The following is a 24446-nucleotide window of genomic DNA, read 5'->3' as shown; positions in this document are numbered from 1 at the left end:
TTTTGTTTGTCTTTTTATTTATGCTTTATTACTTTGTTGCAATAACTTGACTATGCTTAACTGTGTCTTGCGTGACTGTGACATATTTGACTGTGCTTTTTTTCTTTTCATCAATCTACTCTCGTTAAGATGCAGCTGATATCTCTGATTAAAACAGAATATTCATAATTAGCCAGTGGTGGGGAATGCTTCGTTCCACTAGCTAAACTACATTTGTATATAGCTTTTGTTAACTTGTGACGCGTCGTCACGCGTTCCTATTGACACTTCTTTCTGGTCTGATTTGGATCGGCTATTTCATTTTTCAACGAATTTTGATTAAGTTTTCTAAATAAATTTACTTTTGACAAATCTCGATCGTCTACCAAAGTTCTCCAAGTTATAATTGTGTCGCCTGCTGCCGGGTCTGCACGAGAACCGCGCCGCGCGGCGCCAATTATATCGAAAGCTTCAACGAATGAACGCAGCGAATGCTATCTACGTAGATAGACGTTTTACGGTTATTGGTCGAAGCCCTCGATATAATTCGTGCCGCGCGGTTGCCGCGCAAACGACACGAGGTTCAGCGAGGCCTGAACATTATATATGTCACGGACAACGGAATTTAGGTGCTTGTGGCATGGGAATTGGAAATATTGATGTTTGGGAATTATCCCATAACACCAATTTGACAGGAGGAAGAGCCCTTTAGTCATGGAGCAACACCGAGCTCCGGACACGAGGGGAGTAGCCGTATGATTATTTCTTGATACAAAACTTCGTATTTATATCATTTATAAATGCAATGGTTATATGTACGAGAAACATGGCTGTATGTGTGGACTCCTTTCTCTCTCTCGATAACAAACCGGCTCATTACAAAAGAAGACTTAAACATAAACTAGGTTTAAAATATAATTCATGTCCGTGTGTGTGTTTTAATAAATAATAAATGTCACGACAGTTCCACGACCACGGCTCTACTGTCGCAGATTTCGCATAGAATTATTGTGGCTTGTTAATTAGTTTGATTAATCTGTAGACTACGTGGATAATTTAAATCTAGTTTATCATTAGTCTTCATTTTGTAAGAAAGTGGTATGTATGGACGAACCGGTAGGCAGCACCGCTCAGTGACAAGGTGAGTCGTAGGATAGAAACAGTTTGCTAGAACACAAACTAATGTGCAAACACTTTCAAGAGGGGATATGCGTATGACTACTGCTTTCACCATGCTACTCTAAGCCTTCAGTCAATAAGTATTATTGGAATAATTATTGTAAACACTGTAGTTATTGTACTCTATTTAGTTTTTTTTTAAATAAATACTTAATTTAAAAAATACACCATCAATCCGGGTCCCGGAACTTCGATACCAAGTGTGACGAGTCTTCTAAAGTCATGCGTACCTCTGCCTACCTCGATAACAGTTGTAAAAAGTATAGTGTCAATAACACTAAATGATTATGACGAACCTAGCAATCTTTTGATGAGATGACGAATAAAATTTAGGTCCAAGAATTGATTTAGAAGGGATCGTGGGGATCAGGGGGGCTAAACATGATTATGATTCATCAAAAGAGGCGTTATTAGCCCCCCAGTTTATGTATGTACTTTCAATAAAGTGTAAGGGCGATTTCGCACTGGACTCCACCCGAATCCGTGAAAGTCTTAAGAGATAACGAATATCATAAGCTACCATACAAATAGTTCTTTGACCGCTTCAGATCTACCATTCTAGGGCACGGATTGAATGTAGAGTCAATATCCGCGCCACCGGAAAAAATATAGCCCATTTGGGCGAGTTATTCATATCGGACCGGACTGATAGATGTGACCGGGTCTTTAGATTTCTACGGATTTTAAAATTATAATCTAGTCTGGTAACACTGCAAAAAAATACGATCATTTCATTCGTTTATTTTATTCATAAATTCATTCTTTCGATGACAATTGGTTGTTCTTGTTTGACGCAGTTGATTGTCAATTTTGGCTTTTTGGCGGGAGGCGGGAACGGGACAGTTGCTTTCTTCATTGAATGATCTAAATAATTAATACGAAGTGGTGTTTTGTGGTTAATGATCGCATTAAGTTAGTCGGAAGACATTCGCGAGTGTTATTATATTGGAGTATTCAATAAACAAAGTGTATCTGCCTATTTTCGCTTCGTGTCAGGAAGCCGCTTCATAACTCAAAAGTTTATGCGGACTTTTGAGTTAATTCGTTTGGGGTTCGGAGTAGGAGTCTACTCCGAGGGTGGGGGCTTAGGTTTCATCATCATCACCTTTCATCATTTCATTAATCATCAAGAAAAAAAATACGTCAGACATGGCTGTATGGGCATAGTTCCCTTTGCCTTACCCTTCGGGGAAAACCAAACCAAAAAAAAAAAAAAAATGATTGTCAATTTTATTCAATTGTTGCCAAAAATATTTAAGCAATATTTTGGTAATGATTATAATATTCTCTCTGTTGTTTATGATTTCAGTACCCTCCAAATATTTTCTTTATTTTAGGTTCGTTGAAGGATTACGTTAAAATGTCGATGGCTGTGCAGCCCTACCTTGGTTTAGACCAGCATTTCGACCCTGCGTGGATGGAGAGGATTGTTTTGGAACTTTGTAAGTATTTGTTGGAAATTTCATTATGATTTTGTAACGTAGTGGTCACTCTACAGAAGTGAAATACTAAAACCGGGTTGTTGCAAGAGCTGGGTATTTATTTACACAGAATTATTAATTTTTTAAAGAATGGAAAGTCTCAAGGACTTCATGTATCCTTTTAATTAAACATATTAACCTGAATCTATCACTGTTAGTAATCTAAATTTCATATTAGAAAGACAATTAAAAGGTACATACTACTCTGTGAACACTGGTGGTTTAAACTTGTTTAATATAATCCCCATATTAATTTGTAGCTCATTAAGGCTCAATTTCATTGGTCCATAACTCGGTCGATATATAGCATGCGGGAAACCTCTCACATGAGGGCTAAAAAAATCAACAAGTCGATACAACAGTGTTACGTGGCCTGCAGGTACTTCCCGCATTCTGTATTTCGCATGTGTTACGGAAATCTCTCGTATCACGATTGTGGGCTATATATAAAGATATGCGGGTGACCAGTGAATATAGTTCCCTGAATGCGGCCCTATCTACCAATGCAATTGAGCCATTACTTGTGAAGTGGAGAAACAACCTTTAGATTTCTTTGTTCAGTATATAAAAACTTACAAAATAGTCAGAATACACTGTATTATTATGAAAAATGAAATTATCTGAAAATATCTTACTAATGTTCTGTTTTTCATCTCATTCTTAAAGCTGATGCATTTGAGATCCGCGTCTCATGGGACCGCGAGACGGCCTTGGTGGTAGGTGTGTGTGCGGTAGCTGGTGGCATTGTGGGGCATTATGCGGGAGGCCGTCTGGGAGCTGCCGTTGGAGCAGGAATCGCTAGTGCTACTGGCCTAGGTGTTGCTTGTAAGTTAAAAAATTCAATCTTATCTGGTATTAAAAATATTAATATATTTATCTGATTTTTTTACATTACTGGCCTAATACCCTATATTGAGGAAACATTTTCACACAAATGTAACAGTCAAAAGTTATTGTACTTTATTTCAAAAATATAAAATTAAATAAATACAAACAATGTATAGTAAACAATGTATAAATGTATACAGGCACTTACTAGTTGAAAACTGCCTGCCTGATTAAATAATAATAATACTCAATAAATAATCTGTGTTTCTGTTTCAGCCCTGGTGTCCCTGAGAGAAATTTGGGCGTCGGTGAAGCACAAGCTTCAGGAACTGTTGTACATTGTGTTCAACTGTTTACGACGGCTGGACCCAATAGACTATGTTCATGCCTTTGAGATTCTCATGGCGTGTGGGAGTACTCGACGAGAGCTGATCTACGCTATCTTAGACTTCATCGCAACCAAGCTCGGCCGAGAGGTTGTGTCTAGTATCACAGCAGGTTAGACCACAACACATGTTAGAGCTCAAGCAAAGGGTTGTAAATAGTTGTTATCCCAGAAAGTGAAAATACTTTATGAAACCTTCAATTCCTCTTTTGTTTGTAGGTAATATGATGTTAACACCACATCTATGGAGAAATTATAATACAAGTGTGCCTTATTAGCTAGACATTCATAGAGCAATATGGGCCTATGATGGACTGGAGGGGAATAGCCACAGGGTTATTTCTCTATACATTCAAACTAGTTGCACAAATGTGCATACATTTTGACAAAGGGGAAAGCCTGCATATGACTTATCCTTTTCCCTTCTTGTTCTAAGTAGAATTGACATTAGTCGTACATAAAACTTGTCCACATACAATAAAAAATCTTTGCACAAATTCTTGCTTATATTTTGGAAGAGATTTTTTAATCAGATTTGGAAATTCGATACTTGGTTTTTATTTTCGGACGATTATACAGTGTCACACTGTGTGAAATATAAAGATAATCTTTTTTATTAATTATAGATCAGCTTTCACTCATTGATCACTTGGTGGTAAACTTAGAACATATCTAATAAGTAGGGATATCTTATGATCTTGAAGAGGCTTCTGTTAGGTTTCACAAGACTTTCTTGTAACTATTTTATTTTATAATGTGATTAGAGGTTGTGTTACAGACTTGAAATCTGAAATCAAATTTGTTTATTAATTTTATATCAATTAGTGAGTAACATTGTTATATACTTTTATTTTTACTTTGCTTATTGCTCAATTTGTATTAGTTCTAAAATAATTCATATTCATGACATGAGTGTTTATATATAATACTGATTTTTATTTTGTCTGTAACAAATAAAGGGTCGAACGAAATCAAACACATTTTTTTATTGTTTTCAATGTAGTACAGGTTAGAGACATTTTCTCATATTGAAATCAGAAAAGTATAATGAAAGACAAGAAGATGTTTAAAACATTTTATTCAGTGCACCATCAAAAATACATGAACAAATGCAGACTATCACAATCTATCAGGTTAACATTCGAGTACGGCACTCGACAGGTGCCTCTATCACTGGCGGCCTCTGCTAGCAATTACATTAACAGTTTGTTCATTTCATAAATAAAACCTAACCAGCAATATAAAATTTATTGTAAAGAAGTTATTTTATCCGCAATATGGCGCTGGTTTTTATATTTCTGGCGTGGGTTTATTTGTCATGGCTACTCTAGTAGGAATGCTTCATAATTAGTGACCTAGTGAACGCGGTGCAACGTGGCGTACCGTCCCGTACGCTTTAAGTACATAAATAAACGCATTTTGACTTAAATATTACTCTCACTAGTACTAAAATATTCTAAGAATAAACTCCAATTAGTATACTAAAAGATCTTCACAAGGAACATTATTACTAAATGTAAATTACAATACTTCCGAAACCCGTCGAATTAGTAAAACTAAAATAAATAAATAAGTTATAGGTCGGTGTCACCAAAAATGTTGTCATGAATTGGACAGATTATTAAAACTTATCATAAAATTTATTCCATTCATTTTTGGTGGAAGTAAATGGAAATATTTCCTTTCTCAAATAGGTTTTCCAAACATTTTTATATAATTATTGTTTACAGGAACATTGTATGTCATACATACTACATGCAGTTCTTATTTATAGACAACAAAACACTGGGGTGCTTTTATCATTTCTCAATAAATCGCAAAGCTTTAGCTATCACAAGAGCTGCTACTAACGTTAGATTTGTACGTAAAACTGTGCTCTATATAGATGATGATATTTATTGTAGCAAAATTAAGCTTGTTTCCTATTTTGTATCTCAAACACAACCAAAAAGGTCTATGTCTCACTCGAAATAAATATTGACATGGAATTGTATTTAATAGGCATTTTTATTATTCCCGCAATCTAACACACCCTAACAAAGTATACGATCCAGCCCTGAACCGTCAACGTAATATTTATTCCATTGTAATCTCATTTTAGTTTGTGCCACCTAACGCCTAAGTGCGAAACGAGGCAGACAGATCGCGCGCTCCTCCTAACTCATTAGCGGCTTACGGCCAATTAGACTATAAAGTAAGACCCAAAGGGGGTGAGGTATCAGCATATATGCAGCGGAGAGATCGTTCCATACAAGTATTATTCTTTATTCTATCTCTAACGACTTAGTAAATTCATTACTAATTTAAGAGCCACGCTCTTGTCGGTGTAGCATTCTCCATGCTACTTTTTTAGTACATTAAACGTCTAAAATATTAAGCTCGTAGGTTGTATGTAAACGCTAACTTTATTTATAGTAACTTTTATAATAGTTCTTGAGACATTGTTTAACAACGAATTGGTTCCTAATCTGGTAGACATAATTTTATTTTAGCTTGATATCGAAACTAATGGAATTCCATCAGATCTATTCACCCCACTGGGAAATATTCTAAAACTAGCTCTATATATCTCTTGCGCTCATTGAAAGTGACGGCAGTACTGTTTTAAATCTATCAAATTGAAATAAAGTTTCCACCGCCAAAATGGACATCAAAGATACTGTTCGTATAAAATGATTTCATTCAGTCGTCGATGGACCTTCAGTGTTGGTTCGTAAACTCGCACTTATTAAATACCCCTTCCGCATTATATCTACCGCAAGACCAACTATGAAACCCACTGTTGGGTTACGACAACCCAGCAGTGGGCATTGCCAGTCAGTCCTTATACTATGCTACACCTTGTCTCGTAAAACAATGCAAAAACACAAGGAATTTTAGTCTTTAGTCGGAGAGCGCCCTAAACACTTATCTTGTCGTATAACACATTCGGAGACGTTCGGGTGGCCTGGCGAATGGGTAAAGTTCTCTACCTACCCGCAGTGAGGAGAAGCCCGTGACACGTGGACTTTTTAACACAACACATATTCCGCAGGACCAAGTATAGTAAATTCTCGCCAAGACTGTCGAGTGTTGTAAAAATTAGAATTTGCTGCCTTTTAACGCAAACTTACAGGTGTAATGTTATAGTGAAAACTTCGTAAGCGCCTCACAAAACCTTGCATTAGACAAGCTAGTTCCTATCCAAGTAAAAAAAATGTGGTTGAAATTTTTACCCGAAATGAAAACTCGAAAGAACTCGAGTTGTTTGTTAAAGAAAATCGCATGAGAATGTGATTTTTCGAAAAGACGTTTACGTGGTTTTTACTATAGGGCGACAATATACTGAGACGTGTAGTGGTTGGTCGTTGGGCTCACGATCCGAAGGTCCCGGGTTCGAATTCTGGTAGGGACATATCGCAAAATCACTTTGTGATCACTAGTTTGGTTAGGACACATCAGGCAGTCGGTCCCGGCATTCCCAGCTAATATTTACTTTAAGTACTGGGTAATCGTTACAGATATGTCTTTTTACGGCTCAATAGCAACCCTGATCAATCTTGGTGATTGATGAGGCTCACAACCCAGACGAGAGAAGATTTCTCTCCACATTATTGTTAATGTCTTTAATGGTTGTTATTATTTATGTGTGCTTTGTTTGAATACATTTTTTCTCTCCATCTCTCTCTCGCTAAACGCAGACAGGTATTCTTGCAGGGCAGTATGAGACGTGTGGCGTGTGTGAGGTGCGAGTTACTGCGCGTCCTCCATGGCGTTCTTGAGTTCCATGGCCAGCTTGTAGCCCAGCTCCGGCCGCCGGTCACGCCCCTCCACCATGGCCAACACCTATGAATAAATAAAAAAAATATTCTTTAGTATGTTATATAGTATACACAACCACTTCTCCCCAGCTATGTATAAATCCCATGTAACAGCCACGCCATTAACCGGGCACAAGTCCAAAGATAAGGGTGTAAGATAAAAAGATAAATACAATTTTATCCGGTTATTACTGTCCTATAATATGTAATATTGCAATAAAGATTATCGATTGATTGATTGAATATTATTGTTTTCAATTGTTAGATAAGGAATACAAACTAGCGCGAAATAAAGGCAAAATAACGTTATCAGTGACAGCCTCTGTGGTCTAGTGGTTAGAGCGTTAGGCTCACGATCTGAAGGTCCGGGTTCGATTCCCGATGGGGACATTGTCGAAATCACTTTGTGAGACAGTCCTTTGTTTGGTAAGGACTTTTCAGGCTTGAATCACCTGATTGTCCGAAAAAGTAAGATGATTCCGTGCTTCGGAGGGCACGTTAAGCCGTTGGTCCCGGCTATTAGCCGTAAGACACCTCCACCAACCCGCATTAGAGCAGCGTGGTGGAGTATGCTCCATACCCCCTCCGGTTGATTGAGGGGAGGCCTGGGCCCAGCAGTGGGACGTATATAGGCTGTTTATATGTATGTATGTATACAAGCATAATTATTATTCTGACTAATACATTCTTTCGTACTGTAAACAATTCTGACGCGACCACCCGTGAACACCCGTCATGTGGTTACTGACGTCATTCGCCGATGACACTCCGTTATGAAACACAGATTAGGTGGTTCTGCGTCATCATTACGACATATTATTGTTCACTTGTATATTTTTAGACGTGTTCAGACTTCCCTAAGCTATTTTCATTCGTTTCGTTTCATATTAGGGTCGAATCGGGCAACCACCAATTTGATAGGACCAAAACTGGCTGCATCTCTTTCATGCAAATGTTGTGAGTGAAAGACGGCAGCTGTCCAATAGAAATTACCACCAAATTGGAAAGATAGTAACAACATGTCTGGTCTGTTCCATACATTTTTGGTACTGCTTTATCTAAATAAAAAAATATCAAGCCATAAACGTGTGATGTATTTAACAGCCAAGCAAAGTTCAATTGAATTATTTGATAATAGACTAGTTTCCAACTAGTCAAATCAGTTACTTTTTACTGAATGTCAAAACACTAAATGACTATCGAATTTGTATGAAAAACCACACTATGGCGTCATAGAAAAACGTGATAAAATGACGGACTTATTATTACGTTTTTCTTGATTGAAAATTCATAAATAAGTTAAATAGGAAATGTTTTTCGTTAGTTTTAGGTTTGTCTTTATTTAGTAATCAGAATTTCATAATTTATATTGAACCTAGTACAAGACCCAATCGGTGGGCGTAACCATCGATTCAACGGCCAAATCAACGGCCTCCGTGGTCCAGCGGTTGAGCGTTAGGCTCACAATCCGGAGGTCCCGGGTTCGAATCGGGATTCCTAGTTTGGTTACGACATTACAGACTGATCACCTGATTGTCCGTCTGTAACATGATCCATGCTTCGGAAGGCACGTTAAGCCGCTGGTCCCAGTTACAACATGTAGTAACTGAGGTAAGTAAGTAGTCGTTACATGAGCCATGTCAGGGGCCTTTGGCGACTCAATAATAACCCTGGAACCAGGGTAGATGAGGTTGGTTTGGTAATTCACCTCACAACCCACACGATAGAAGAAGAAGCGTCGAGTTTCGTGATTTCGATGCGCGAACGCGGTACCTTGACGTGTCGGGCTGGATGGATTTGGATTGGATAGTATGATAACCGCTTTACAGGCGTGAATTGTGCCTGTCTATCTGTATTGGTCGTTCCAGGGGTCCCCAAGCCAGATGCAGTCTTCGGCGCAGGACAGCGACGCTACCTGCTCCATTTGTCCCCCTCTCGGAGAACCTTCCACCGGGTTTTCAGCTGACAAGGCTGACCTGGAAATCTTCAAATAGACTCCGCATACAGGTTGGCCGAAGTAAAGATAACCTGTCCAGGTGGGGTTTTCTCAACGGATCGGACCTGAGCTGCGTGTGTGGTGTTACGGCACAGACTATGACTCACCTGACATTTTGCCTCGCGTGCCCTGATACATGTACGCGAGAGGAGCTGATGAATGCCACCGAAAATGCTGTCCGAGTGGCAAAATACTGGGCTGAAAAAATCTGAATGCCATCCGAAACGACAAGAAGAAGAAAGATTCTAGGATTGGTGAAAGTATTGATGTGTTCACGCCCTCATACCTCATCGGAGTTGACGATGACGCCGTTGTTGCCGACGATGGTGGCCTTCGTCTTCTCGATGTCAGCCAAGTCGACGCCGCGCGACGCGTCATCTATCAGGATCGCGCGGTAACCGATCGCCAGCGCGTCCGCTATCGTAGCACCTGTAATACAAACATATTTTTTTTGTAACAAATAGTGTTGTCGCCCGAACGAAGTAAAGACTTCTTGCGTTAAAATTCTATTGCATTGCCCATCGCAAAAGTATAGAACAGCCTCGGTGGTCTAGTGGTTAGAGCGTTAGGCTCACGATCTGGAGGTCCGGGTTCGATTCCCGATGGGGACATAGTCGAAATCACTTTGTGAGACTGTCCTTTGTTTGGTTAGGACTTTTCAGGCTTGAATCACCTGATTTTTCGAAAAAGTAAGATGATTCCGTGCTTCGGAGGGCACGTTAAGCCGTTGGTCCCGGCTATTAACCGTAAAAACACCTCCACCAACCCGCATTCGAGCAGCGTGGTGGAGTATGCTCCATACCCCCTCCGGCTGATTGAGGGGAGGCCTGTGCCCAGCAGTGGGACGTGTATAGGCTGTTTATGTTATGTAAAAGAAACATGAATTTAGCGACGGAAAACACTTGATATCAACTCCGAATCACGGGCTGAATTACCCTCAAAGTTTTCGTTACGGTGTCACTAACACCTTGTACATCGGCTAATCCCGTGAACCACTAAATGGATGCTGTTTTTACTTACTTTTGATCTGCATTTCTCTAACAATAAAATAATTATTATTCGTGTTAAAAATAATTATACATGGAATAAAATAAAAAAAAACTTTCTTTTCAGAAGTCTATAAGGACCTGCAGCATGTTTAAAATAAACATGAATATTTACTTACTATTAAGTTTCATCATCATCAGCCCATTAACGTCCCCACTGCTGGGGCACGGGCCTTCCCTATGGATGGGATAGGGAGATCGGGCCTTAAAACCTCACGCGGGCCCAGTGCGGATTGATGGTTATTAACGACTGCTAATGCAGCCGGGCCCAACGGCTTAACGTGCCTTCCGAAGCACGGAGGAGCTCGAGATGAAAACTTTTTTTTGTGGTCACACATCATATGACCGGCCTTTGCGAAAGTTGCTTAACTTCAACAATCGCAGACCGAGCGCGTTTTACCGCTGCGCCACTGAGCTCCTCCTAGCTATTAAGTGTAACATTTGGGAATTTGATTGTTTATGATATGAAAGGAGGGTGGTTAATAAATGGGAGTAAGGCAGTTTTAAAAAAGTAGAGAGGCGGGTCGATGCAATGTCGGTCGGGTTAGAGGATTTTGTTAAAATATAAGGAGTAAAGATATTTAAAATATCCCTTGTTATTTCTATATCCCACAATTTTCACAAACAAAATAAAATAAAATATTTTGATGTCCATTTAAATGTTGTATAGTGTCACAGGAACTGTAACCTGGAACCTGACAGAAGGCAGCAGTAGCCAATACTAGTCAGAGGCGGAGGACAGGAGTCCTAGTACGACTTTGAAATAGACTACTCTGGGCGCCATTCCACTCGCGTCAGACAGTGCTGCGGGGCGGAAGGCAAGAGGGAAACCACTGCCTGTATTTTTCCCCAAAAAAGTAGCATGGAGAATACTACACCGACTGGAACAGTGGTTCCTAACTTGGGGGTAATTACCCCCTTAAGGGTAAAACTGAGATTCTAGGGGGGTAATACGGGATGGCACGAAATAATAATTATAACTCTTGTTACCTAAAACACAAACGCCAGAAACCGTCTGAATGTTGAGCATGACATGAGATGCGCGTTGAGTGAAACCGAACCTAATATTGTCAAACTTGCGAATGCAAAGCAATTTCAACATTCACACTAGTAAACTTCGAAATTTATATATTACTTTACTAGTTACCTAAACGTGCATTTTCTTACTTACATAATAAACATATTATATTCGTTCGAATTTGTGTGGTTTTAATTATTTTAAATTAGAGGTATACTCAATTTCCATACTTGTCCACAGGTAACATTAAAAAGGTTAGGAACCACTGGACTAGAGCGTGGCTCTAAATTAATGATGATACGTGGCTCTTAAATTGATGATGACAGTATGGTGTGTCGTACCAACGCAAACGTCGTAGGCGAGCCCGCAGATGTATATGTCGGTGGCGCCGCGCAAGCGCAGTTGCGTGCTGAGGCTGGTGTCCGTCAGCTTCTTGTTGTCCAGAACACGGAGTAGGAGTCCACCTCGGGTTGGTGCCCTTGTATACCTTCACCGCACCCTCCATTATCTGTTGACACACACACGAACTTATACAGTGCCATATATAATTTTATTAGGGAACGGCCTCTGTGGTCGTGGTTGAGCTTTGGACTCACGATCCGGAGGCCCCGGTTCGAATCCCGGTGGGGAGATATCATAAAAATCACTTTGTGATCCCTAGTGTGGTTAGGACATTCAAAAATATTTATTTTTCAAAATTGGCTTACAAAGTTAGCGCTTTTTGAACGTCAAAAAATTAAATTACATATTATGTAACTAGCTGTAATACTACTACCACATCGGAATCTGTAACGCTGAGGGAAAGACGTGGCCAGAAAACTTCCCATTACAGGCTGATCACCTGGTTGACCGAAAGTAAGATGATCCGCGCTTTGGGAAGCACGTTAAGCCGTTGGTTCCGGTTACTACTTACTGATATAAGTACGTAGTCGTTACATGAGTCATATCAGGGGTCTTTGGCGGCTCAATAGTAACTTTGACACCTTGGATTGATGAGGATGGTTATACAAAAAAAAAAAAATTCAAAAATATTTATTTTTCAAAATTGGCTTACAAAGTTAGCGCTTTTTGAACGTCAAACATAATTAAATTACATATTATGTAACTAGCTGTAAAACTACTACCACATCGGAATCTGTAACGCTGAGGGAAAGACGTGGCCAGAAAACCTCCCAGCACAGGGCCCTAGTCCTACTGTTTCATGTTTTCCTTTATACACCTCACAACCCACATGAGAAAACATGACAGTACCTTGAGGTCCTTGTGCAGCTCAGCGCCCCAGGTGTCCTGGACACAGTGTCGCGGCCACAGCCGCTGCTTCATCGGCGGCGGGCCCGCGAACACCACCGTGTCGTACGCCTGCGCCTTGTCCGCTGGCACCTGCAACACCATACATCAATGGGTCAAACATACATTCGTTTTGGAAGGAGACACAGGCAGTCGCTTCTTTAAAAAAAAAAACCTTTTTGTTTTAAAAAAACCGGAATAGCGAAATCTTTATGTTAGATTAGGTCTTCTATCGTGTGGGTTGTGAGGTGGATTACCAACCTCATCTAACCTGATGTCAGGGGTTATAATTGAACCACCAAAAGCCCTTGACATAGCTCATGTAACGGTTAGTAACTTAGATCAGTAAGTAGTAACCAGGACCAACGGTTTAACGGATCATTTTACTTTTGGACAATCAGGTGCTCAGCCAGTAATGTCCTAACTAAACTAGGGATTACAAAGTTATTTTTATGTCTCCACTGGGATTCGAACCTGGGACCTCCGAATCGTGAGCCCAACACGCAACCACTAGATCACAGAAGCCGTTAAGTTAGGTAAGCGTAACCTATGATAAACGGGATTAACGCTTGGAAGATGATGGTAAACATACTCCCATTCGCCTGGTCAGGATACAGCGCAGCTCGGACACTCCATACAAAAATCACGTTTTTACCATGTGCCGCTTAACGCGCAAGTTCGAGCGAGACAGACAATCCGCGTCCGCTCCCAAACTCCTTAACGGCTTACGGTCATTTATATTACTCTAGCCATAGAGGCAGCCAATCAGCTCGCGACACCAAACACTTCAGGACCCCGATACCGACCCCGCCGGCGTTGTCCACGATTTTCCTCAATCAGCGCTTATCGCTATCGACCCGCTAGGGTCGATTAATTATTTCAATTATTTTCCCTCTCAGACGACGCATTGAGCCGAGGTTCGCGCCCAACTGGGCACCCTCAGGCCTGTTGTCTTAAATGTTGTACCGGGTGAGAGCCTTCAGGGCTCCCGATTTGTCCGGCCAAGTAGTTAATGCCATCTGCGGCAAATCTACAATAAGTCAGATTAAAAAAAAACGGTCATTTATATTAAAGTGAGACCCAGCGGGGGTGAGGTAAATTAGAAATCTTGTCGCGGGGCGGAGTGTCCGTTCTGTACGTGGTACTATTATTTATTCTATGATCTGATTGAAGTATTGAACATTGTATCTCGTAAAAAGTTATAGTTAGTACCTAAGCAAGGCTAATACCGATGTCCTTGTAGTGAAGATATTAGTTATGTTCTTGTTTATGTTTGTGGCTACAAATATAGTCTTTACACTTGTAATGATGGCGTCGAGCTGATTCATTAATGACCAATGGCTCGTCTTATTTATGTGTCCATTCTATTCTTGCCACGTGTAAATACTTATGGAAGTCCGATCGACCGAACTATGTATTCCCACTTTTGAGAGTATATTGATGCTGATTTCAAAAAGAAAGGGACGGATGATTATCAGTTGTTAATTTTAAAGACAAAGACCGAATGAAACAATAACCCGGACGAATTAAATAGGCATCTTGTTACCACAATACAACCAAAAAGTTGTATTATGAGAAAAGTCTCAGACTGGCTGTGTATATCTTGAGTAGCAATTTGTATTTTATTGAGTCAGTCATATACGCAATTGGGATTAAGGCAAAGATGTTATACGTATAAGATAGTATACGCGTAGTAAACGTCGCGTGCGTGCCATGAGACTGGGGTCACGCGACCCGGGAACTCCAAGCGGCGTGGCTCGCGACGCGTACCTATTTTAGACCTTACGCAACGTTACGACTCTTGCCACTCTGACCTTATTGGTTATTGACATGTATTGTCAACGACACCACGAATCGTCGTGTATCGTGGTCCACGATACCGCACCACTATTTTTTTAGGTAACGAGTTAGATGTTTAACGTGTATAAAAACAAATCAAGTGTCAAACACAAAACAATTACAAAAATATTTTATGTGCAAAGAATAAGTAGTAACAGTATAATACAAGGAATAACAGCCTCCGTGGTCTAGTGGTTAGAGCGTTAGGCTCACGATCTGGAGGTCCGGGTTCGATTCCCGATGGGGACATTGTCGAAATCACTTTGTGAGACTGTCCTTTGTTTGGTAAGGACTTTTCCGGCTTGAATCACATGATTGTTCGAAAAAGTAAGATGATTCCGTGCTTCGGAGGGCACGTTAAGTCGTTGGTCCCGGCTATTAGCCGTAAAAACACCTCCACCAACCCGCAGTGGAGCAGCGTGGTAGAGTGTGCTCCATACCCCCTCCGGTTGATTGAGGGGAGGCCTGTGCCTAGCAGTGGGACGTATATAGGCTGTTTATGTAATATCAATAAATAAACGTAGGATCTTCACTATCGTGGTGTGGTTACCTGAAAAATAATGTAAACGAGACCACAGTGGTGCGGATTCGTGGTGTCGTTGTCAATACATAGTTATTGATAAATTGTCGTACAGGTGCAGGAGTGTCTCCTCTCCAACACGATCTATATCCAGCGATAGGTCAGTAACCTATCACCAAGCAGTTTAATATTCAAACGGCCTCCATCCAAAGGTTAACCATGTGAGGTTCCGACATTGGGATTGAGGGGATTACGACATTGCAGCCTGATTATCCGATTGTCCGAAAGTAAGATGAGCCGTGCTTCGGACGGCAGGTTAAGGAGTCGCTTGTGGCTTATTTACTTGATTATAAAATATTGCATGAGCCATGCCAGGAGTGGGGTTTTCACTAACACAAGTTGACCCGACCATTATGGAAGGCGATACGGCGACCATCTGTCACGTTGGTCTAACAGAAAGCTCGGTGAGGTTAGACTTAGGTCTCTGACGATCTGACGAATTGGTATATAGTCGTGAGCGTGTGTAAAGAGGGATGTAGAATGCTTACCGGGCTGGAGGGATGCAGCTCGCGCATGTGTACGTTGTCGATGAAGGACACGTGGTCTGGGGGGTGCCAGTCCAGTGAGTAGAACACGCAGTCGAACGGAACAGACTCCAGCAGGCGGTTGATTGGTTCCACCACCTGACAGGACCAAAAAGAACTCTTTTTAGGTATAAACAGCTTATAAATATACAAACACATACATAAAATCACGCCCTAATAGGTGACTCAAGGACAACATGCAGCCACTGTTGAAACAAAGTCTGACAATTTTTCTCAAACAATTTTTTTGGCTTATTATTTTCGAGGCGACTAAAAACTTAAAGGGCGATTAATTGTTTTGTTACAAATAATTACTTGGCAGCGATTAAATATTATTGCGACAATTATATTAGATGAGCTTCGAAATGCAAGGATTTATAAAAACTCAATAATGGCTGCTACTTTAAGGTAGCAAAAATATTTAACAGGGCCAATGAAATTATAGGTGAGGTATTATAAATAATGTCTTGGCGACTAATATTAACACAGGAGAACTAAAAATATTTTATTGGCAAATATAGGCTTCCATATAAAAATACACTTTCGGGCTGCGATTTGCAAGCACCTAAAAAAACAAAACGGGTACTGTAATGAAGTATTTGGATTCTAACATTTTTGTTTGTGAATCAAAATTTAATGAAAACGGCGCGGGGGGTGGTGTAGGGTTTTATTAGCCAATGGCAAGCGGCGGGCGGTTGTCACGGGATGAAACGATTGCTTGTTATTGTTTACTTGTAATATTTTCACATATGTGTCATTATACCGAACAACGTTTCAACAATTTTTGAAAACAATTTTTACTATTGGCCGAAGTCTCTTTTGAAGTTTTTTCATTCCCTATATGATCTATTTGACATATTTTTACTGCACCAAAACGACAATTTACCGAATACTATGTTATGTAATTTTGAAAAAATATATATATTTTTTTTCTATGGAGCTCGCTTGTGTGATCGAGGCCCGAAAGCTGCTTCGAGACGACTGCCGTAACAGGTGCGAGCGAAGCGAGCACGGAAATTCGCGGCACCCCGACACTGCAAATATAGGTTACGAAGGCTATATGGCAGGGGGCGAGCAAAGCGAGCCCCCTGGCATATAGCCGAGTGGGTTAGGTTACTTGTGACCATCGACGCCCGAAGGGCCGAAAGGCGGCGGTGAAGACCTTTTAAGGTCAATGATTTTGAAGGTTTATTAACAGTAGTGTAATGAATGTCGGCATCACGATATTTTGGACAAAATGTATTTGGGATGTAAGGGGCTCCAAACGACACCTTTCGGAGCCCAAGCCAACCTCGCCTGCACGCGGTACATCCTGCTATTTAACGAAAGAGGCTCTGGCGACCCACCAACACGCACTGGACTAGCGCGGTGGGCTTATGGTCCAAACCCCCCCCAACATGACCTCTACACACAAGAAACGGCCCCCAGTCCCCGGCAGCCCCGTTGTCCGTGGCTACGGTAGCGGCTACGGTAACGGCGGGGCAGGGGGTGCGAAGAATCTCCGGGCTGGATTCGGCTACCACCAACGACGACTGTACCTGGCAACATATAACACGTGCACACTGAGGACCGACGAGAAGCTTACCGAGCTGGAAGAATCTATCAGCAAGTTACACTGGGATGTCATGGGGTTGTCTGAAGTCCGAAGAAAGGGCGAGGACACGATAACTCTGAGCTCCGGTAACTTGCTGTACTTCCGGGAGGGCGAGCAACTGTCCATGGGTGGTGTCGGGTTTATCGTCCACAAGTCCCTAGTCAACAACGTGTTGACCATCGGTAGTGTTTCGAGCAGGGTAGCGTACCTGGTACTCAGAATATCATCGCGATATTCGCTGACTGTCATCCAGGTATACGCTCCGACCTCGGGACACCATGATGACGAAGTGGAGACTATGTATGAGGAAATTTCTAAAGCCATGCATAGCCATAAAAGCCACTACACGATTGTGATGGGAGACTTTAATGCACAGTTGGGAAAACGTTGCGGTAACGAGCTGAGAGTGGGGCAATTTGGATTTGGGGTCCGGAACACCAGAGGCGGGATGCTTGCGGACTTTATGGAGAAGGAAAACCTCTATATGATGAACTCCTTCTTCAGGAAGCCCGCGACCCGCAAATGGACCTGGATGAGTCCCAGTGGCAGGTATAAAAATGAGATCGATTTTATCATGTCGACGAAAAAGCACATATTCAATGATGTCTCTGTGATCAATGCCGTTAAGACGGGAAGCGATCACCGCATGGTAAGAGGCACATTGAATATCAATATCAAGCTAGAAAGATCGCGACTGATAAAATCCACGCTCCGACCGGCGCCAGCCCAAATCCAAAACCCCGAGCGCTTTCAGCTTGAGCTTCAAAACCGCTTCGAGTACCTTGAGAACTGCGCAGACGTGGACGATATAAACGACCTGATGGTGGATGCTGTCCGTACGGTAGGTTCTAAACACTTTAGAACCCGCCGTACCAAAACGCAGAAACTCTCCGCACACACACTCAAACTCATGGATAAGAGACACGAAATGAGGCTGCAGGACTCAGCGGATGTCTTACGTTATAGACAGCTTAATAGACAGATCTCGAAGTCTTTGACGAGCGACCTTCGCCAATTTAATACTAAACGTATTAAAGAGGCTATAGAGCGGAACAAGGGCTCCAAGGTGTTCGCAAAAGATCTGTCTATTGGGCAAAGTCAACTAGCGAGACTGAAAACTGAGGACGGCAGAATCATTTCGTCGACTCCCGAAATCCTGAGGGAGATTGAGAGTTTCTATAGACAGCTATATTCCACGAAAACATCAGGCGAAAGCATGGCTCGAGACCCTCGAGCCAAGCTTACCCGACACTACACTGAAGATATCCCGGACGTCAGCCTGTACGAGATTAGGATGGCCCTCAAACAACTCAAAAACAACAAAGTGGCAGGAGATGACGGAATCACAGCAGAACTTCTGAGAGCGGGCGGAACGCCAATACTTAAAGTCCTCCAAAGGCTCTTCAATTCCGTCATATTTCAGGGCAAAACGCCGAGGGCATGGAGCGGAAGCGAGGTGATCTTGTTCTTCAAGAAAGGTGATAAAGCCCTACTGAAGAACTACAGACCTATCTCGCTTCTGAGCCATGTCTACAAGTTGTTTTCGAGGGTCATTACGAATCGTCTCGCTTGCAGGTTTGACGACTTCCAGCCTCCCGAACAAGCCGGTTTCCGAAAAGGCTTTAGCACCATAGACCACATCCATACGCTGCGGCAGGTTACACAGAAGACCGAAGAGTATAAACTGCCACTTTGCTTGGCGTTTGTGGACTATGAGAAAGCCTTTGATTCGATCGAGACCTGGGCGGTGTTGCAGTCTCTTCAGAGGTGCCAAGTGGACCATAGGTACATCGAAGTGCTAAGGGACCTCTACCAAAATGCCACTATGTCAGTTCGAGTACAGAACCAGAGCTCTAATCCGATCCAACTGCAGCGAGGAGTGAGACAGGGAGATGTCATCTCTCCGAAACTGTTCACTGCTGCATTGGAGGATATTTTTAAGCTTCTGGACTGGAAAGGATTTGGCATCAACATCAACGGCGAGTACCTGACGCACCTTCGATTTGCCGATGATATAGTCCTAATGGCTGAGACCCTGGAAGACCTGAACACCATGCTCGAGCATCTCAGTAACGCATCCCAACGAGTGGGTCTTAGCATGAACATGGCAAAGACAAAAATTATGTCCAACGACCATGTCGCACCCACTCCAGTTCAGGTTGGGAACGTTACACTCGAAGTTGTAGACCAGTACATTTACCTAGGACAAATAATCCAGTTAGGTAAGTCCAACTTCGAGAAAGAGATCTCTCGTCGGATCCAACTCGGATGGGCAGCGTTCGGGAAGCTGCGGAATATCTTCTCGTCCAAAATACCTCAGTGTCTCAAGACGAAAGTCTTTGACCAGTGCGTGTTGCCAGTGATGACCTACGGCAGTGAGACGTGGCCGCTTACTATGGGTCTCGTGAGGAGGCTCGGTGTCGCTCAGCGGGCAATGGAGAGAGCTATGCTCGGTATTTCCCTGCTCGATCGAATCAGAAATGAGGAGATCCGCAGGAGAACTAAAGTCACCGACATAGCTCGATGAATTGCAAAGCTGAAGTGGCAGTGGGCAGGACACATAGCGAGGAGAACCGATGGCCGATGGGGCGGAAAGGTTCTGGAGTGGCGACCACGTGTCGGACGACGCTCAGTGGGTAGGCCCGCTACAAGGTGGACCGACGATCTGGTGAAGGTCGCGGGAAGCCGCTGGATGCGGGCAGCGCAGGACCGATCGTCGTGGAGATCCTTGGGGGAGGCCTATGCCCAGCAATGGGCGTCATACGGCTGATGATGATGATGTATTTCGGCCAACCGTAACTTTGGAAAATAGTTTTTCCTACAATTGAAACGTCGGAGTAACGAAAAATAACGAATTGTTATTAAGTCAAACGAAACTTAGGCAAATGTGATTTCGGCGAAGTAAAAAAAAACCGAAACGAAAATACTCGAAAAGCTGTCTGTTTAATGAAATTCGGCAGAAAAAAAATCGAACTTAAGATAGGTAACCGTAGCCATACAAGTATTATTATAAACCAAAAATATTTTTTTGCATGCCAATATTTGCTTTATTTAGACCTCATAAAATGTCGCACATAGTATGTTTTATATGACTTTGTGCATATTTTTTTAACACCCCATTTAATTTTATAAACGATCTCATTTTATAATTTATAAAAGCCTATTTTTTATATTTTATCCGCCGTCAAGTTGTCGCCTAACAATAAATTCAGTTGCTACACAAAAAAATCGCTGCCAATTTAAATTTAAATAAACCTCATAACTTAATATAAAGCTGCTACTTTATGCTTAAAATGCTACTTCACTGTAGCTGCCAACCTATTATTTTTGCTACCCATTTTAATTATTTTTAAAACCCTTAATCACATTAGTTTGTCGCCGCGTTAAATACATGCCATTTTTTTTCTGTAGCCTAATTAATGTCTCACAGCTGGGCAAAGGCCTATCAAGCAATAAATGTACCCGAGCAATGACAGAAAAGGTAATTATCACGTTAAATCTGTACAGCGCCATCTATATTGTTTTTGGGGAATGTAACCTGACAAGTCATTACCCTGAAAACGTTGCTATGCTGGAATGGGAGCAAATTAAAAAACAAAAACGCGTCCAGCTGGTTATCTGATGTATGCTACCAGTTCTGGATGCAGCGGTCAGGCAACATTATATGACGAGACATGTTTCAGCATATTGTCCGAGGAAGCCATTTTGGGAGAATGAGGTCTTAAGAGTTTCTCGCATCAATGCCAACACTTCCTACACTGCACGCTGAGTTTACAAAAGAACTTGTCGTTTTGCATGGGGCATATTACTCTAGCCATAGATGCGGCCAATCAGCTCGCGACACTAAACACGTCAGAATCTTCCCTCATTCAGCGTTCATCGCTATCGACCCACTAGGGTCGATTAATTCTTTCAAATATCCATCCTTTCAGACGACGCCCTGAGCCGAGATTCGCGCCCAACTGGGCACCCTCAGTTAAATTTAGTTCAGTCTTAAATTTTGTACCGGGTGAGAGCCCTCAGCGCTTCCCATTTGTCCGGCCAAGCAGTTAATGCCATCCGCGGCAAATCTCCAATAAGTAAAAAAAAAAACATGGGGCATATGCTATTGCTATCTAACAAAAAATGCGCAGTTACCTCTTTCTAATATGCTACAAATCCTACATCAATCGAACCCAATGTATCGAAGGTTGAGTCGCAGTAATAAATATAATAATCTCGCCATTATGAGCCATCTATTCGTGGCATGGGGTCGTAAATATCTGGAAGATGGCACTTTATGTAAATAGCGCACGATGGGCACGTTCTGCTGATCTACTGATGTTGATTCATTGCCGTTCCGCGCCAGTACCTTCGCGCATTGGTGAATTGTTATTTGGTCGATCAGCTAATAATAATTGGGTTGTTCTGTCAACATCAGTGAGTGGGATAATCCAAAGTTTTTTGGAATATGCCACTGGGCTGGCAGAGGAAGACCTAGAAGGACGTACATTGACCAAATTGGGGATCGCCATCATCATGAACATGTTCTGCTGCTTGCTTTTCTAGACATATCGTAAAATCTGACAGAGATTGCTTCCTTTCTAACATGACGGACAAAGGATAGATTCCGTGTCAGCACGGTTCATTATATCCATCTTAGGAATTCGCATGAAAAGTGGGTGTTGGGTTGTTTATTAATTGTATCAGGGAGGTTAAAATGGCCACATCGAAGCAACTCAATGCAATATTGCTTTTTTAGATGAATTGCTTCGATATGGCCTTTTTACCCCCCAGGTACTTCTTCTGGTGCCAAGGTCACTATTGAGCCGTTGCTCCTTAGGGATTACGGGAATGAGGGAGAAATAAACACTTCTTTAGTTTTACTATGTTTGGAATGTAGGGGGGTTGATGGCGATAATACTGAGATGTAACTGATGTATTCACATTTGGGATGGTCCTTTTATACAGTAAATACCTCCTTCTACTGTCCGTATCTGGTACAACTATTTAGGTTATTACTTCAGCTACATGTAGCGTACATGTTCTATTAGCTATTTCCTTGGTTTACACAATCGTTGTCCTTAATACTACACGTGTGATAAGGGCTGCCTCACACTACAGTGTACCTTTGTAAACCTCTGCGCAGAAGGACCCCTCATCATCAATCTACCATACAAAACATGTTTAGACTGTCGAAGCAGCAAATGTCATTATCTTGTATGGTCTATTATAAAAGGAGTCATTGTTAGACCGCGACTGTGTACAATGTGAACAAGCATGCATCAAGGACATCTATTGTGTATCATTCGCTGCTGAATGTCGCAGAACCAATAGCCCGTAGCGTCATTGTTGATGCCTAATAGTTGTCTCGCTATAATTTGATTGCCATTCTTCGTATCGACTTGCGGAAATTTAATTATAATATAAACCAGGTATTAATGTCAGCTCCGTGGCCGGCTGTAACGGCCTCCGTGGTCCAGTGGTTTGAGCGTTGGATGTTGGAGCGTGGTTGGATCTGGAGGTACGGCTTTGATTCCCGATGGGGACATCGAAATCAGTTTGTGTCACAGCCCGTTCTTTGGTAAGGACATAGCAGGCTTGAATCACCAGATTGTAAACAAATTTCCGTTGTCTTTTTGATACGTATTTTTACAAACCACAGCTCCAAACTCTGGAAGCCTGCATTGTTGTGTAACCGGAGTAGCAATCAATCAGAGATAGTCCATCAAGACCTTGACTTTGGATGCACCAGGGGAGCTTCCAGTTATTAGACCTCGGCATGCAACTCTTTACGACTTAACTAGAAAGCTTCATTACGTAAGAGTTAGATCCGCTTGATAAGCCTACAATGTTCCATTTCTTTTATTGTATGTCTATGAGAATAGGCGTCTATACAGGGTGATAGTGGCATCGTAACGAATACTGAGGGGGATGGGAGAAGATACTTTCAAGTGGAATTTTCGTCGCAAAATTCATTATATTTGTTTGTTTTTTAAATTCTTTTCAATTCTATAATTAGCGATGGAAAATCGTCAGTGTGCTTCTCATACAAATTTAATAGTAATTTCGGATTTTGACGTTTAGTAATAAGTTACTGATTGGATTAGTTGGAAACTAGCCTATTTTCTCTTGGAATTTTTCTCTTGCACGTGTGAGTGCTATAAAAATCAAAAATCATTCTACATGTTTGTCTAAGATCTGTATGTATTTCTACCAAATCTTCTTAGGATCCAAAAAGTCTTGGCACATTCGCATTACATTGTATAAATGGTGTTTTAAGGAGTGTGGGAACGGACGCGGATTGTCTGTCTCGCTCGCACTTACGCGCTAAGCGGCACATGGTAAGAACGTGATTTTTGTATGGAGTGTCCGAGCTGTGCTGTATCCCGACCAGGCAAATGGGAGTATGTTTACATCTTCCAAGCGTTAATCCATTTTATTATGGGGTACGGCCTCCGTGGTCCGGAGGTTTCGAATCCCGGTGGAGACATATCACAAAAAACATTTTGTAATCCCTAGTTTGGTTAGGACAATACAGGCTGATCACCTGATTGTCCGAAAGTAAGACGATCCTATTATTTACTGATGTGAGTACGTAGTCGTTAAATGAGTCATGTCAGGTGCCTTTGGCGACTCAATAGTAACCCTAACACCAGGTTTGATGAGGTTGGTAATCCACCTCACAACCCATACGATAGAAAAAGATTACATTGTAAGGTATCCTGGATTAGATCATACACTTTTCCAAGCGTAGAATAAAAACTACTAAGTCATCCACAAGCTAAGTTGCTTCCGATTGGATTTACTTAAAGTTCGTCTATGCGGTAAGATGTACAGTCGACCACTAAAGTGGATCTCCTACAACGTAATATTTTTCGCTGTCTTCTTAACTGGGAATGGATATATAAAGAACAACGTAGAATGCGTG

General features: G+C 41.7%; 2 protein-coding genes across 2 annotated transcripts in view; one reads left to right on the top strand and one right to left on the bottom strand.

The window, feature by feature from the left end:
- The first annotated feature begins 2442 nt into the window (after positions 1–2442).
- Positions 2443–5434, top strand: LOC126380391 (uncharacterized). Its single transcript, XM_050029783.1, has 3 exons — positions 2443–2600; positions 3306–3464; positions 3744–5434. Exons 1-3 carry the CDS (start codon positions 2519–2521, stop codon positions 3968–3970), a joined length of 468 nt encoding a protein of 155 aa, XP_049885740.1. The 5' UTR covers positions 2443–2518; the 3' UTR covers positions 3971–5434.
- Positions 5435–6874: 1440 nt separating this feature from the next.
- LOC126380355 (uncharacterized) overlaps positions 6875–24446 on the bottom strand; it is a 31383-nt gene continuing 13811 nt past the window's right edge. Inside the window, 7 exon segments of the mRNA XM_050029731.1 lie at positions 6875–7677; positions 9935–10077; positions 12054–12152; positions 12155–12178; positions 12181–12220; positions 12964–13092; positions 15907–16041. Of these exon segments, the coding sequence (XP_049885688.1) occupies positions 7585–7677; positions 9935–10077; positions 12054–12152; positions 12155–12178; positions 12181–12220; positions 12964–13092; positions 15907–16041 (663 nt within the window). The 3' untranslated portion in view covers positions 6875–7584.

Source organism: Pectinophora gossypiella, chromosome Z, assembly GCF_024362695.1.
Source record: "Pectinophora gossypiella chromosome Z, ilPecGoss1.1, whole genome shotgun sequence".
NCBI lineage: Eukaryota > Metazoa > Arthropoda > Insecta > Lepidoptera > Gelechiidae > Pectinophora > Pectinophora gossypiella.
Note: the sequence above shows the minus strand (reverse complement) of the source record. Positions and strands in the feature narration are given on the sequence as shown.